Raw genomic sequence first — 16,323 nt, 5'->3', positions numbered from 1 at the left:
TGCTTTATCTATCTTTATTACTTAATGCAATATTGGTAAAAAAGATATGCACGGTTCATATATACATAGGTACCATTGGCGTGCGGTCTATAAATGTTGAAGATGCGGAGCATCCCAAGAAATATTTGATAGAATACTATCCATTTAATGCGTAATTTTATGGAAAATTTTACTAAGCTATACTTCATCGAATGGTTCTATAATTTAGATATTGCTTGATTACTTGTTATTACATATTGACATTCTATGTTATGTTGAGAATAACGCAGAGGTACCAACTCTGCAATAAATCTAGTCAAATTACGTTCATAGGCTACTTACCATGATCCAATTATTTACAAAATGTTAAGTAGATAATATTATGTATAGCAAATAGTAGGTAATTATCCATTTATTCTTCAAACAACCCTACAAACAAAAGTCACCACACGCCACTAATACACACATACTTTGAGCAATGGTATTGGTATATTTTTTTTTCATGATGCATAATGTACTCCATGCATATTCAATAGGTTAGGTACCTAATGGACACTGGTAATTAGGGGTTAAAGATGAAAACGAGGGATTCTGGGAAATATTAAAAAATGTGATCGTAAATTAACAAAGAAAGGTTTAAATATAATTTTAGTATAGGGAAATATTATTTACAGTAGTATATTATGTATATTATAGAAGGAAGAAAAAGGAACGTTGAAACCGTAAAACGATAAATAAAATTAAGGATAATGTCATAATTAATCTAGTAAAGAAAATAAGAGAGGCAAGAAATGAAGAAAATTCTCAGCCCGGAATGAATTTTTGTTTAATTTCAATAATCATTTAAATATAAAAAAATTTAAGTTGACACTTGCCAAAAAACAGATAGTTTTTTCAAATATATAATATAAAGAAACATTTCAAAGGAATATTCATTAAAAAATACTCACTTTCATAACTATAAAATTAGTTTATTATGCCAGCTACACAACTAGCTAAAATACTTAAATATGTACAGACATTAATTCAATATTTTTATGTTTTTGTAATACAGACTTATTACTATATTTTTTTTTTACTAACTATTTATAACTCTCAATCTACAACTAATCTATAATGTCACAATGAACAATTTGGCCGTTATCCGTTTCAAATTTTCTAGTAACGTGATAGAAATGTGAAATATAATAATATTTTATCTTGCTTACTAATGCTGGTTCAAAATAACAGATTGAAATCAATTTATACAAACATTTATTTCATGTTCTAGATAATGCGATTTACAGACCTTGACTACTATTAGTAAATTTTCCATACCATTAATAAGGTATTAGTATTAAATTTATCTAGAATCAATATCATTTCAACCTTCAATTTTATTAAGGCTATACTTCAGCAGGGGCACGGTCTAAAACGATCATGACTATGCGACTCGAAGATCGTGCAAATGACGCGTGCAGAACAAAACATAATTTGTCATAAAAAGTCAACATGCGTCCATTTAATGTCATGTTTATTGTTCTATTACTAATAATAATAATATATTCATTGACATGTTTTCTTTTTCAAGTAAATGGGTAACGTTTTTTAGTCATCTTTAAACGATTTAAGAATTAATTCCCCCGTCGCCATCACAAAACAAATTGACGTGTTCACAGACTTCGCTCTCTGATTGCCAGCCAGTCCGAAATTTCGTCGCACCTACAGTTGAAAATTATTTGCCGTTTCACTGAAGTACCGTCTTAATAAATAACCAACTAAATTAGAAGCAAACATATAACACATTACTATTAAAATGAGAGTGACAACAGCACTTATTTCCATTTAATATTTGACTGGTATACAAATCACCAATTGAAAATATGACTAAAATATTTTTCATATTTTTAACTTAAATTTTGATAAATAATAAATTAATCATATCGATATTTCAAATTCAAATTGCAACACTTAAAATTATGATAACTTTATACATAATCGCTGTATTTTTGAGTTTAAACATATGTTGTTTTATAAATCTCGATTACGCTATCTTTGAATAAATATTGTAAATACAGTTACAAATTTACGTTGTCATGTCATATTGTGAACATATTCAATTTATAATTTGTAAATTTTTTTTTAAAATTCATACTATCTATAAATAATAATGTAATGATTTCGCATGAAAATTCAACTGTGAATAACTTGTAAAATATAGGAGTGAAGTTTTTGAGTCACATCAAAAAAAGAAATTATCTAATTTTAAACGCATTCGAGATTAATTAATATTTCCACCTCGATATACTTTGACGACTCATGTCATTCAACAATGACAAGAATTTAATTTATTTCCAATAATTAACATTCTCACAACCAAATTATTATATTGTGATACTAAAAATTAAAAAGTAAAATCAATTCATAATGAAAGAAAGCACTTCAGCGCATCTATTCTATACACAAGACTGCTATCAAGGGTTGATTATCATATTTATGTATCGAGGTATATAATTGTTACAATAAATTAACCGTCTAATCTGTCAAAACTGTCTATCTTGCTCTAAAAATTAACACAGCCAAGAGAGGTGCTGTTTAAACATAGCACTTTTTCACAGTTCAGACGGTTAACTTATTGTAACAATTAACCGCCTCAATATATAAATATGATAAACTACCCTCGATAGCCACCGATAGCAGCGTTATGTATAAGAATAGATGCGCAGGGACACTTAAATGAATATAAAAATGAATAGCCATTGGTAAACGTTATGCTGTACAATTTATTAAATTGATACCTTACAGACAACTCAAAAAACGTTTGCACAAACACTTTTTACAATTAAAATTTTTACGGAAACATGAGTTCGTTCATTCACATGATATACAATTATGCAATACTCAATGAAATGTCAGAGTTCAATAAGAAACCAACCCATACGTTATCGAAATATGTAATGATTAATTATTGTAAAAAACTTCTTTCTACATTATCTCGAAACCTTGAATATCAAAGTGTTTCCCTTGTAAAATAGGGTAATTTGAAGTTGGCTGACTCTTCATGTTTACGACATGTACTGCAGCTAATATTGTTGTGTTGCAATTTTGATGGATTATTTCAGATAGATGCCACAATTATTGATTTGTGATAAATATTAAAATGTCATTATTAAATCTGTTGTCTTAGAAAACTAATACATACGGTAGTAAATTATTATTGTCTTTTAACACTGCACATGATAAGTGCTTCGTTCCTTGGATGCCGTCAGTCCAATGATCCTCGTGGTATTTCATGCCGTATAAATGACGATACGTCATTTATAACAAATGGCATTATTGAATTCATTACTCCAATTATGTTATAAACATTAAAAATTAACACTTCAATGGAGCACTTAGTTTACATTACTTAGTAATTATTGAATATCAAAGTAAATATTTTAATATCACGGTTTGTTTGGCGCCACAGCTGACTGTTTGTTTCTAGTATGGCCTTCCGTTCTGTGGCCTGTCGGGCATTCGAGGTGGGACATTCGGTACTGGTCGGCTGAAAAACAAATGTCAGCATATTATAGTAAGTATATTTAAATATTCAAATATGATAAGACATGCTTTAAAAAGAAAATGTAAATAATAAATGAGGTTTCCGTGACCGAGCTACTTTTATATCTTACAATAAAAAAAAAAATCAAATACATACTGCAATTTAATTGAACTAGATTTTTAATTTTCAAGACTTATCTCCATTTTCGTTTCGTACATAGGTAGAAAACATTGTTAATTTAATTGATTCAAATATATGATTTTTGCGCTTCCGGGTTCTTAGGTGTGTTGTTGAAACAAGATGAATATTTACAAAAATTCATATTATTTGATAACGAACGACTAATATTTTACTCCTACCATATATATATTATATATATTTTGATATCAGTATGGGTAATGAATTCATGTAATATTATTATGATACATTCCTAATGTTTTCTGTTATTTCCTGTATTTATAGTATATATATATTTCAACAAGAAGAGATTCAAGTATGGTTGTAGCCTTATTCAATGCAGTTGGACGGCATATTGTTAAAAGCAGATGTGACACATTCACCAAGTGAATCAATTTGGAAATAAACCAAAGCAAAATCACATTAACACGCTGCACAATTCTTTTTTATTAGAAAATATTATAACCTATATTATATTATGAAATTTGAGATGATGTCACTGTTAGGCGAATAAATGAATAAAGTACTTTCTACGAAAATGATTTTCTTATTTCATTGGTTAGGTACCATATTTATAAAGAACATCGCGGCACAAATACCACCTGTCTGGCAGTTCCGTTTATAGAATGAAATAGCAAAATACATCAAAGTAAAATCTCGAATGCGAGAACACTCATATATTATGGTACAAGGGAGTGATTGTTGACATGATTATAATTTAGCTGATATCATTTAAGTCGGTGTAAGTCAAGCTATTTTGAGTAAGCCATCAGTGATATCAATACATAATATGCATTCAAGAAATGTTAGGTCATGTTAAAATCAAAATCGAAGCAAAAATACAAGCATCATGCTAATATAATAAATAATTTTTAAATTACCTACCTTATAAATCCACATTGTGTTAGCATTCCATAAATTTTGTCTTATTGTTAACATGTTTTGATGAAAATTCAGAGTCGAGGAAACATAGCCAATGTCAATAGGTACATAATATCTAAGCAACTTTTACCTGTCATTTTGATTAATCCATAAATTATTCTTCTTTAGCTATAAAAAATTGACACTACTCCAATGGTTTTCAAACTTATTCATTATCCAGCGCCCTTAAAGCAGCCAATGAAATATTTTCCTATTTTTATGAAATTTTGAGGAATTATTAGGGTTTTAAATGTTGTCAATTATTAATGTGTTATTGCTGTTAATATTTTTATTTATTTCTAGGAAGTCTGAATTAACTTTTAGATCTACTTTATTCTTACCCTGAAGGGTTCTAAATTTACTGTCTTTGACAAAGTTATGATCATTTTCGATCATATGGTTTGCAAATCCTGAAAAATTGTTTTTTTAAGCATCTAATATGTTCATTGACTCGAATATTGAAGGCTAAGAAGAAGAAAACAGCCACTGAAGCATATGAATCCATCGCATTGTGATCATGCATCAGTGCGTTGAATTAAGATTGTCTGGAATTAGCATTCTTCTCGAACAGCCTTCAGCGCTAAGTATTTCTCGCTTTGAATATTGTTCCCCTACACCTAAGGGAATAATTGAATTTATCCATGTTAATAATGGATAAGAAGAAATAGTGAAGATGGATAATCCAAACTATTAACTATTAGTTTTAAAATACTTTTAACATATTATTATGTGCATTAATATATTTTACTCTGTGATTTTTGTTTGTTTTTGAGAATGTTTTAACAATGTTTGAATCAATATGATTATTGGTATAAAACTTTGTTTATCACATGCATGGATAGATCATCGAAATGTTCGATCAATCGATGTTAACAATAGAAAAACCAATATTTTCACTATTGGCAGAGTTGTTTGCAAATAAACAATAAAATAGCAGCATGTTGTTGAAATCTTGCTTCTGTTATTAAGCAAAATTTACGATTTCAAATGATTTTTCATCTAAATAATGATGGCTATCTCAGTGCGGTACTGCCAATAATATACCTCTGACCATAAAATAACTTTTTTTACACCTTTAGACAGTTATCTTCAACATCTTTCTTTACCCTCCAGATTTAAAATTTATGCAATACTTTTATTCAGCAATTCAGTTTTATTTCTCACCATTCATAGATATTAGTTTCAAGCAATATTATTATTATTACATCCGATAATCCTTCCAGACTAGTAGAAACTGTACATGCTGAAATTTTAGTACAAAATTATGTCAACTGTGAATGTTTTTCCATAACATTGAATAACAAATCCAAGATGCATTTTTCGGTTCTCAACTAAGACGTACACGTACGACACATCTGTCGAAAATTATCACAATCGGTGTTTGGAAGGTGTTGATATAAAATTTGGAAATAAAATAATTTCAAATCAAATAAAACCAGGAGAACGGGGTAAAGAAAAGCCATTTGTTAAACATGTATTTCCCAATTTTATAATTCATAATTGTGAATTTTTTAATAATATTTGCAATACAGTCTACATGCTAAACATGTTATTGATAATGCTCATAAATATTCGTTATATTTAATCAAAAACTCCATTAGATACTAACTCAATAGTAATAATGTAATCATTAAGAGTATTCATATTTATAATCCATTCTCGCATCGGCCATAGACTGAAGAACAACACGTCCCACATTTGAAAAATGCAATGACTTCCGACATTTCATTAAATTCACAATAATCACTTTTTTCTATTTCCCATGAAAGTTAATATAATTAGTGGGTAAATTAACCAAAACATTACATCACCAGATTTAAAATATCACAATATGTTACTTTTTTCCTTCAGATACAGAATAATTGCAGATTCAAAATGAGTTATTTTCAAATTATGAAACCAGGAACATAATATTTACATGGTTTCTTGAATTACAATAACAAATTGGACATTCAGAAGCAAGATTATAATGCAACTATGTGTTAATTGCAAGCAATGTTTTAGAGCATTCAAGAATCTAAATTATTGATATTAAATGAGTCATTTGCACCTGTATTTATTTTTCAAATGTGGTGTACCGTATTTTCCAGCGTTGCTGAGAATTTTCTTAACGATTTCGTTATTTAATACTTAATTTAATTTAATAGTTACATTATCATAAAGATGGTGTCACAGTGGTACACATGTAACACTACTATCATACAGTTTGAAATGATCACAAGCAAAATATTATATCTTTATTTATCATACAACAATCAACAATTCTTAAAAGCGTATATAAATACAGCACACGAAAATAACTGTGACTTTTAAAATGGATCAGATTTCAGAACACTAACATACTCACTGCACTTTGTAATCTTAAATGTTTAACTATTGATCATTAATGAAAACTTTTTTTTACATTTCACTGTGATATAAATAAATCAGTAACGACTCAAATTCAAAAGTCACAGAGATTTCTCGTTAATGCCCGTATCATATTTTCATAAAAGACACCTATGACTTTACATCTATTTAATAGTTACACATTTTGGTGACGTTTCAGGAGTTACAAATAAAAATTTGTAGATTCTCAAACTCAGTCAATATAATACTACAAATAATTATTAAGAGTTAGAAAAAATATAACCTTTAAAGAAGAAATGTTCAAAAGTGGTATAATAAAGTCAGCCTTTTGATTTCAATTATTTAGCAGTTTATGGAATGTTACATTTATAGTACAAGAATGATTCCTTTTCAGCGGTGTACACCGGTTCACTTTCAAAATTTACTTCCGATCGTATGAGTTTGATTGAAAATTTATAAATTTCTGTTCTACGCAGATTGAAGAAGACATTGCCATCTCTTAGAGATCGTACAGATAGACCGTGGTAATTGTATATTTTTAATTACATTAAGAATATACAGGGTCATAAAAAGCTGCAGTGTTATATTTTTAGTTTAGTATATTATGGTATTTCGCCACATAACCAAAACGATAATAAAAATAGCATCCCATTGAAAAGGGCAAACAAATTGTGCAACAGGACAATGTTCCGCCAAAATTGAAATGATTAAAATCATCGCCAATCATTCAGAAAAACTTACTCTGCCCATCTACACATTGAAATCCAAAGTGCGCAAAGTCAATGCGATGACAGTTTGTGCTCCAAAAGCTTTCCAGAGCGGTCAATGTTACTGTGGCGTAGACAAAGGATGCGTTATGGAGTCATTTCTTCATTAAACATTATAAATGTAGGTAGATAGGTTTAATCATTAAAAATTCACTACAAAAATGCATTTTATTATTTAACCGTCAAGATACCTGTATATTTTGGATTGGTAATAATTTACCTAGTTTTCATCAAGAAATTTCACACTATTTCAAAAAAACGGTGAACTGGATAAGATTGCCATTCAGATATTTTTTTTATCCTACAACATTAATTAGTAACTGGCAATACGCTGAGGAATATTTATATAAGGGGATATCTCGGATATTGAATCCACAATAATGAATGATGCAAGATTTCTACACTATAAAAACTTATCCAACTAAATCTTAAATATTTATTTTGTAATACATGTCATAATGCGTTGATGACTTAGACGGCATCACGTAAAACACATCCGACAGACAAAAATTAGAGTGGTTCTATCGAATACGGGGGACCTATATATAAAAACGCTTACCGAGTATTCAAAAATATTTCAATAAAGAAAATAAATGTTTTCGGTAAAATAAAACCACTCCTAAATTGTCCCGCTTTCAAAATTACATTCTCGGAACAAATGCCAATGAAGTTAATATTATAAAACGCTTTAAATTTTAAATCGTAAAATAATCAATGGTCGCAATCGAGATTAACTAATTCAAAAAAAATTGATTTCGTTATATTTAGCCGACAACAATTAACATTTTGAGACTTTTAATATCTTTGGTCTATTACGTTATTACTATACTTTCAATAAAGGTTAGCAAAACATATTGTTTAATGGAGATACTTCAAAACATCAAAATTCAATTAAACAAGCATGATGTGTGTATATTCTTACGCATGTAGTTTAAACTCTTTTCCAAGATCTCACAATTTTGAAAAAGCACCCACGCAAGAGTTGTTTATAAAGTGGTGTATAATTGACATTTGTTTTATATTAATGGGCAAAGACTCCTTTTATATGTAAGTCCTAACCTAGACAACTTAAAGAGAAAGATTCTACAAGCAACGTATAGTATACAAAATGTACAATATTCTAGATAATTAATGGATTTAGTCATTGCGGGGCTATTGACAATACGATTAATTACCTAAGAGCGTCAGATTTATGTAATATTCCTAGTTATTTTCTAGATGGATGAAAGTTTTGTACCGTTCCATAGTAATCGGTTTTAACGACCCGGATTTCAACTTTCAACATGTTAAGACTGAAATTTTCTTTTTGTAACAATATATTTCAATAATTGAAATCTTGATACCTATCTAATTATTTGAATTTTGAATAAGGTTTTCACATGTCAGTTAACATTTTGAAAGAATTTAATTATATATACAATTAACTATGATTGCAAAATATACTTTGACTTAAACTATCAGAAGGAGAAAGAAAGTTTAAATTACATACGTGCAAAAAAATTTAGCATATTATCTACAATAGAATACAATTACAGCAACGTACGTAAGTTTCTGGTTCGATTAAAATATGCTCTGTTGCAGACGATAAATAATCTATTAATGTAATTACAAAAATAATTAATATATTTTTACATTTAAAGCACTGCAGTAATTCGAAAGAAATTTACAATAAAATATAGTGCCGACACAGATTCAGATGCGATGAACCGGCATAACACGGTATGGAAATTCAACATGTCTCAATTATCTTTAAATGTCAACAGAAACAGCCGACGGTGCTATATCGTTTATAGGCATACTGTTTCTACACACATTTTACGCCAGACCTCAATTGAACTAAGCCTTTAACTTAACTAAAGGTCCATCTACGGGTATTTTATGCTCATGGATGCCACGTGTTCTCTCATTCTCTGTTGGTGCATCACTATCGCGCTAATTTACTTAATATGTACCACATTTATAAACAAATTTACACTAGTCATAATATTTTTAACGACATGGCATGCTAAATATTTATTATAATCTTCAAGCCAAGGAATTATCTATATTTATGCATAATTTACATAATATAATGTGTATTACGATACTGTGTCCTTATTACAACTGATAAACGGATCGTTGAGAGTTATTTTAAAGAGTGTGGCAACCTTATAAGAAATTCCAAGACGCTCTAAGTAGATTGAACATTCAGTTCGATAACTTTTCAGATTGATAAAATCAAGTCGCCGATCCAAGTACATATTATTTAGACATGTACTGAATCAAAAATTTGTTTTCAAATCTTCAAATTAACAATTAATTTATCAAAATTATGTTGCCTTGAAGAAATTCTGATGATAGCTATTTAATTATGACAAACAGAAAGCTGTACTTGCAGTTATTCAATTTTGTAATCTGATTATTTTTACAGCTTAGAAAATGGAATAATTTTAAAGGCCAAATTAAAAATGCTTACTCCTAAGCGTCATGTTTAAGTAGACTTAGAGATTATTAACACCAATAACGGAGATTATTAAAATTACGATGTTTGTGCGATTATAAAATGGAAGTGGCGGATGACAATATTATAATGATATTCTTTCAACATAATCCGTGTTCAGTTGGAATCATTGCTCTCCATTGAAATTAGTATATTGCATCAATTATTATCCCCAAGCGATCGGTTAAGTATCCCTGTGAGAACTCATCAAAGCAACAGGTACACACCTATATAATATGATCCAACTTTTCTAGACATCAAAAGTAGTTATAAAAAGATTAGACATCAAAAATTTTCGATCCCAACAAACAACATCGACAAAAGATTCTAGAAGCTCGTAATGCTTGTTTACGATATAATTTAATCCGGCTGTGAAGTTTACTCGGGCACGTTCTACATTTTGTCTATCGATAATCAAATGGTGGTCGTTTACGATTGATAAGAGGCATTATACACCTTTTAATTTTAAATATAATATATATATATCATACAAACAATCATTCAATTGAATTAACAACCTTAAATCATTATTGTAACGTTATTAAATTCTCTTTAGTTTATATATCAATAATTTATTCCTTATGCACAGAAAAAAAACTACATAATTGTTGGATTCATAACTGGGAAACATTTAGTAATTTAATGAAAAAAAATTAAACACCAATAAACGTTTATTATATTATTATGATGACGCTAATCAAACCTGATAGATCATTCAAAAAATTATTTTATGATGCTAGGTTAATCGAATACATTTAAGGTCTAATATTTATTCGGGAAAAATACCTTTATTAACAAATAAGACTCTATCCTGGTTCACTGAGAAACTTTCGAATTCAAAATAATATTCATAACAAAGTAATTTTATCATCATTATGAATGTTACAGAACAATAAAACATTCTCAGTTGATTTGAATCTCATTTCTTCATATTCTTGCGACTGTAGATTATTTCATAAAAGTGTATACGTCAGTAAGAAGTCAAGCATATTATGTTATGTAAAGGGAAATGAAATAAGGCAATTCACAGATTAAGTTGGTTTCAACGTGATAATCTTTGTACCGCAACACAAATGTAATAAAATTTTGCCTTTGAAAGAATATTATCGTTGTATTCCCGGAATAATGAAAAATATATTATTCCGGAGTATGAATGTACCTGAAAATAATATATCAAGTGGAACTCTGTGCAAACTAATTACAGATATTTTTGTACCAATACTTTACCGTTAGTTAGTCTCCTCCATCGGCATTATTTTCACAAAATAAAGATGTTTCGTAAGAAAGAAACGGTTGAACGACATTCTGGTTCGATTATAATTAAAATTTAGTGTCAAAGCGGTGCATATCAAATTCATACAACATTAAACTTGCAAACAAAGAATATTTAGTAAAACAATCAATATCACTAAGCATGTCAGGCATTAACATTCTTTGACCATATATCCCCGAAATCCATCACCCATCATAGAGTCACCTTTACCTCATCGACAGCGGTGGAATGGTATGACATTGTATCCAAACAATTATTGTTAGTTTGATTATGCGTTTAATATCTCAATATGACAAAAATTCTAATTCAAGTAATGATTTTTACGGATTTGAATAATATATTTTTTCAATAACAAATCCAATCCACGAATCCAAATAAGACAATGGTGTACATCGTATGATAATTTAACCCTTCTTAGAGAAGATCTAAAATTTAAATTAAATATATTGAATACTGGCAATGTTGATATGTTCAAAAGCCGTATGTATTAAATATTACTGCATTATATTTAAGGGATTTATGTATTGCTTATGCGATAAGACTCAGGATGAAAATTTATACGAGGAATAAATTTAACACAGTATGTACTTTTAATGAAAGACAGTGTTCACGCTATCGGTAAGTAAAAGATATTTTTTATAATCCCTAATACTACAAGAACAAACTCGCAGTACAATAAAATTATATAAAAAGTTTAATCAAGATTTAATATACATAATTTGTCATACATCAAAGAATCAAAATAAAAAATATAGGTACACGATAATACTATTCCGTAAAGAATAATTTTCATAAGGATTATAATTATTATATAAATGATATGATGTAATAAATTTCAAATTAGAAACTAGAATATTGTTGACTTTATCTTAACTGTAAATTTTTAGTAACATTTTAGATATCTGTAAGTATAATTATTGTGATATTCGAGCCAGACATGTATAGTATTTCTTACTATTCAATTGTTCGATATTAGAACACTGTATAGCAGGACACAATTTATATTTCTCTAAATAAAATATGAAAATAACAAAAAAGGCCATTAGGTGGAAGGGTCAATCTCCGACCGTAAAGCCGCGTTGCCACGATCCAAGTACACTTGGACCTAACGCCATCCAAGCGCATTCGTACGGGACATCTTCATACAAATTACTCCTATCCAAGCTACTTGGACCGCGTCCTACTCGTCCAAGCTAGCTTGGATAGGAATAATTAGTATGAAGATGTCTCATACGAGTGCGCTCGGTCCAAGTCAACTTGGATCATACTTAGACCGTGTCAACGCGGCGCTTAAATGAAAATTGAGAAGGGCCCCCAAACTTCAATAGACATATTTTTATTATGAAAAATAAAAGAAAAGTTAGCATTGGTTAGATTCAGTTAATTTACATGAGTTCATTCTGAACTACATTGTATCATCCAGCAAGGGCACGGAAAGTAGAATGCGGAGGGACAGCATTGAAAGAAACAATCTCTTTTTTCCAGTTACATATTATAACAAAAATTCGGGATAAATATTGTCATTTTACATTTATTGTTGCATAATGTATAATTCTTGTAAATTCTTTACTGTAGTATAAAACAATTAAGGCAAAGAAAACATTACGTATAATATAATAACATTATTTCCATTGCTTCTTCATTAAAATATTTTGCACTGAGACATCACAGATAAGTTGCAGACAATATCTATTTGACATGAGAATGTTACAAGTGCGATGGTTCAAAATTGGAAAGTTCATTTAGTCAGTATAATTGAAGCGGGAAATGAGTTCACTTTGAGTAACGAAGTAGAAAATTTACTAAAATTTGGGAAAGAAAACTATTCTGACTGATTTCACTCACGCTCAGGATTATTGAGATGAAATTAAATTCATTAAATTACCAAGGGTTCCGTTCAAATGTTCACAATTTTTAAAAAGGGCGGGCTGGGATACATTCACACTGGTTATAAAAAGCAAGCAATAGTCTTTGGAACAGAAGTATAAAGATATAGCCAAGTCCAAATATAATTCAACCAAACCAAATGAGGTGGGTTAATGTTAGGTCTCGTTCGGCTCAAACAATCTCGTTGCGCTCTTATCCGCACACAATGGTGTTTACTTGAATCGTGAGAAGGCGTTTCCTAGCTCGTTCATAGCGGCGTTTGTGACGGCTTGCCCGACCGCCTGGTTCACCTGCTGGCGCATGTGCGGAGGCATCTGGCCCATCATCTGCGCCGCCATCGCTGCGTTCCCTCCGCCCCCGCCCCCTCCCGGCCTCCTATTGTGTCGCATCAACTTTAGTAACTCCCAAGTATTCACTATACATTGTCTCTCATTATCAGATTAAAGACTCCGTGTATACCATGTCATATTATTTCTAGTGACTGAAAATTCATTCACCAATGACAGAATTTCATAGTGCCCTCAACATTACATAGGAAAACATGCTAATTTGCTTTTACAGTTTACCGATTGGTTTGTTTTAGAATGTCGCATCAGTTTGCATTTTATGTTTGTCTACCATAATCGAAGGTACGTTTTCTGTCTACATAAGATTTGGATGTAAATTGATTATAATATATTGTCGATAGATTACTATTTTCAAAGTATTTCGCATTCGAATATAGCCATACTTTTAATTAATTAAAAGCAAAACGAAAGAAAAACAGCCTGCCCAAAACCTGTGTCACCATCATAGGTACATGCATTTTGTTAGATGTTAAGATAATAAATACTTGAAGAAATAATGAATTATCATGCAAACTTTCACACCTTCAAACACACCGGCCCCGTAGTGAGTAGATAGTACTTTTATTCATTGACTAATTTGGTATTTGTGCGTGTTTCATCTTTTCCACTTTCAATACTACAACTACAAAATGTATCATTCATTATTGGAACAATGTGACAATATAAGTTCACCGCAAGTCAATGTTTGTTCAAAAATGCATAATAAATTATACATATTATTCTTGATATTGCTACTACAGTAAAACCTCGTTAATTCGAAATTGTCGCGTTAATAGTAAAACTTTTCATTTCAATTTTGTAACATTGTTTCCGATACAATTTCTATCAGCTTAATATCAGCGGTGACTATAAATTTTAGTGAATATTTCAATTTATGACGAATTTTGAATTAACCGTGATCACATTAACGGGGTTTTTCCTGTACTTCAGCAGTGCATTACGATTTTAAATACTTTATTCAAATGTATCTGTGAACGAACGTATAATTAGAAAAGAAATAAACATAACCAGAAAAATTTGCAGATGTAGTATAGAAAGAATACCTATATATTAATTTATACGAAATTTGTCATTTACGGTTGTTTACATGTGTCCAACTCTTGTAAGAAAAATATTTATCAGGAATTTGTAATGAAAAAGTGAAATAGCGATTTAACTTGGTGGAACTTAATACTTTAATGTATGACAAATTAATGTGATATAAAACTAAACATCACAGAAATTATCAAATGATAAATTCACGGATTAATAACATCGACAGATATTATTTCCGTCATAACAATATAATAAATATAAATTTTCATCTGAGACTACACATAATATAATACGTAATTAGTAGTATTCCAAAAAAATATACTATTTACTGTTATGTATATTGCAATATTGCTTATTGCTACTTACTACATGCCGACATTAGACAAAAATGGCTAATTTTCAAAATACTGTGTATGTGTTGTCACTGCTTTATGTGAAAATAAATGAAAATGCATTCAATACCAAATGTTTGATAACACAAAGGTATGCATTTAATAATACCACCCCGAAAAACCAAAAGGTCACATGATAATGTCGCCACAAAAAAAAATATGATAGCAGCAACATTTAACTTACGAAAAAAAAAAAAAAACAATTAAATTGTCTTGTAATTTAATAGTAGTTTTTTTTTAAATCTATTCAGCAAAGGATGCTAATATAATATTTAACATTAAGAAGACAAATTCTACTTTTAAGAATGTCGTATGCCGATTTTATACCATCGACAATGTAAACTAATTTTTACATTACACATTAATAATATTAATAAGCCATTTTTATGCCTAGAAACTAAATTCACATGCATTACAATATGTAGTAGTGGTGAATTTTAATTTCAAATTTAATTTTTTTTGATATGCATTATTGGTCTAAAAAATTGAATTCACCATGGAAGACATTTCAGATGTAATCTTTTGGCTAAGAAGGGCGGCAAATTTAGCTTCTCGATTACATAATAATACATTACAGTAAATACACCACTATATTATTTTATAATAAACTTTTAAATGCCATAACAGAATCACAATAACAGTTATAAGTGTTTTATCTAGCATATTATTTTATATTCCGTAATAATTAGAAACATATAAATTAATACGCTTAATATAATAATAGATAATAAATTTCGACCCAGGTGTTAATTTAAGTGTTCAAAAATTATATTGATTGATAACTTTAAACAGACAAGAAAGGCTACCAAAATATAGCTTGAGACTAATTAAAAGAGATATATTATAATTATTACTGTATGTTTGAAAATATAATTGTAATTGTTGTAAATATTTTGATAAGAATAATGCTTCAGTAAAATATTAATAATATTATTATAAGGAAGTATGTAGTATGTAATAAATTAATTAATAATACACTAGAGAATTTAACGAAGTGAGACATGACTTCATGACTAACATGAAAGAAATTTTTAAAGGAGAGAATTTCAAAATAGGTTAAAATAAGTGTGGGCATCCCTGATTGACAATACATAAGATTGATGAAGGAAAATAGAATATATTGTGAAAGGCAGGCATAGGCGACTCGTAAAATATCAATTATATCATATAAATATATACCATAAGCACACACAC

General features: G+C 29.3%; 1 protein-coding gene across 9 annotated transcripts in view; it reads right to left on the bottom strand.

Moving 5' to 3' along the window:
- Nucleotides 1-2,103: 2,103 nt before the first annotated feature.
- Nucleotides 2,104-16,323, bottom strand: part of shi (dynamin-1 shibire) — a 72,844-nt gene continuing 58,624 nt past the window's right edge. For 8 of the 9 annotated variants that reach the window (XM_085947630.1, XM_085947637.1, XM_085947634.1 and 5 more), the window contains 2 exons: nt 13,572-13,730; nt 2,104-3,505 (listed from right to left, as the gene is read on the bottom strand). In XM_085947630.1, the coding sequence (XP_085803756.1) occupies nt 3,442-3,505; nt 13,572-13,730 (223 nt within the window). In that variant the 3' untranslated portion in view covers nt 2,104-3,441. The remainder of the gene's footprint in view (nt 3,506-13,571; nt 13,731-16,323) is intronic. The other variant, XM_085947641.1, reaches the window with a different exon arrangement.

The sequence above is a fragment of the Rhyacophila brunnea genome, unplaced genomic scaffold (genome assembly GCF_057557595.1).
Source record: "Rhyacophila brunnea isolate RB1 unplaced genomic scaffold, BYU_Rbru_1.0 scaffold_2, whole genome shotgun sequence".
Lineage (NCBI taxonomy): Eukaryota > Metazoa > Arthropoda > Insecta > Trichoptera > Rhyacophilidae > Rhyacophila > Rhyacophila brunnea.
Note: the sequence above shows the minus strand (reverse complement) of the source record. Positions and strands in the feature narration are given on the sequence as shown.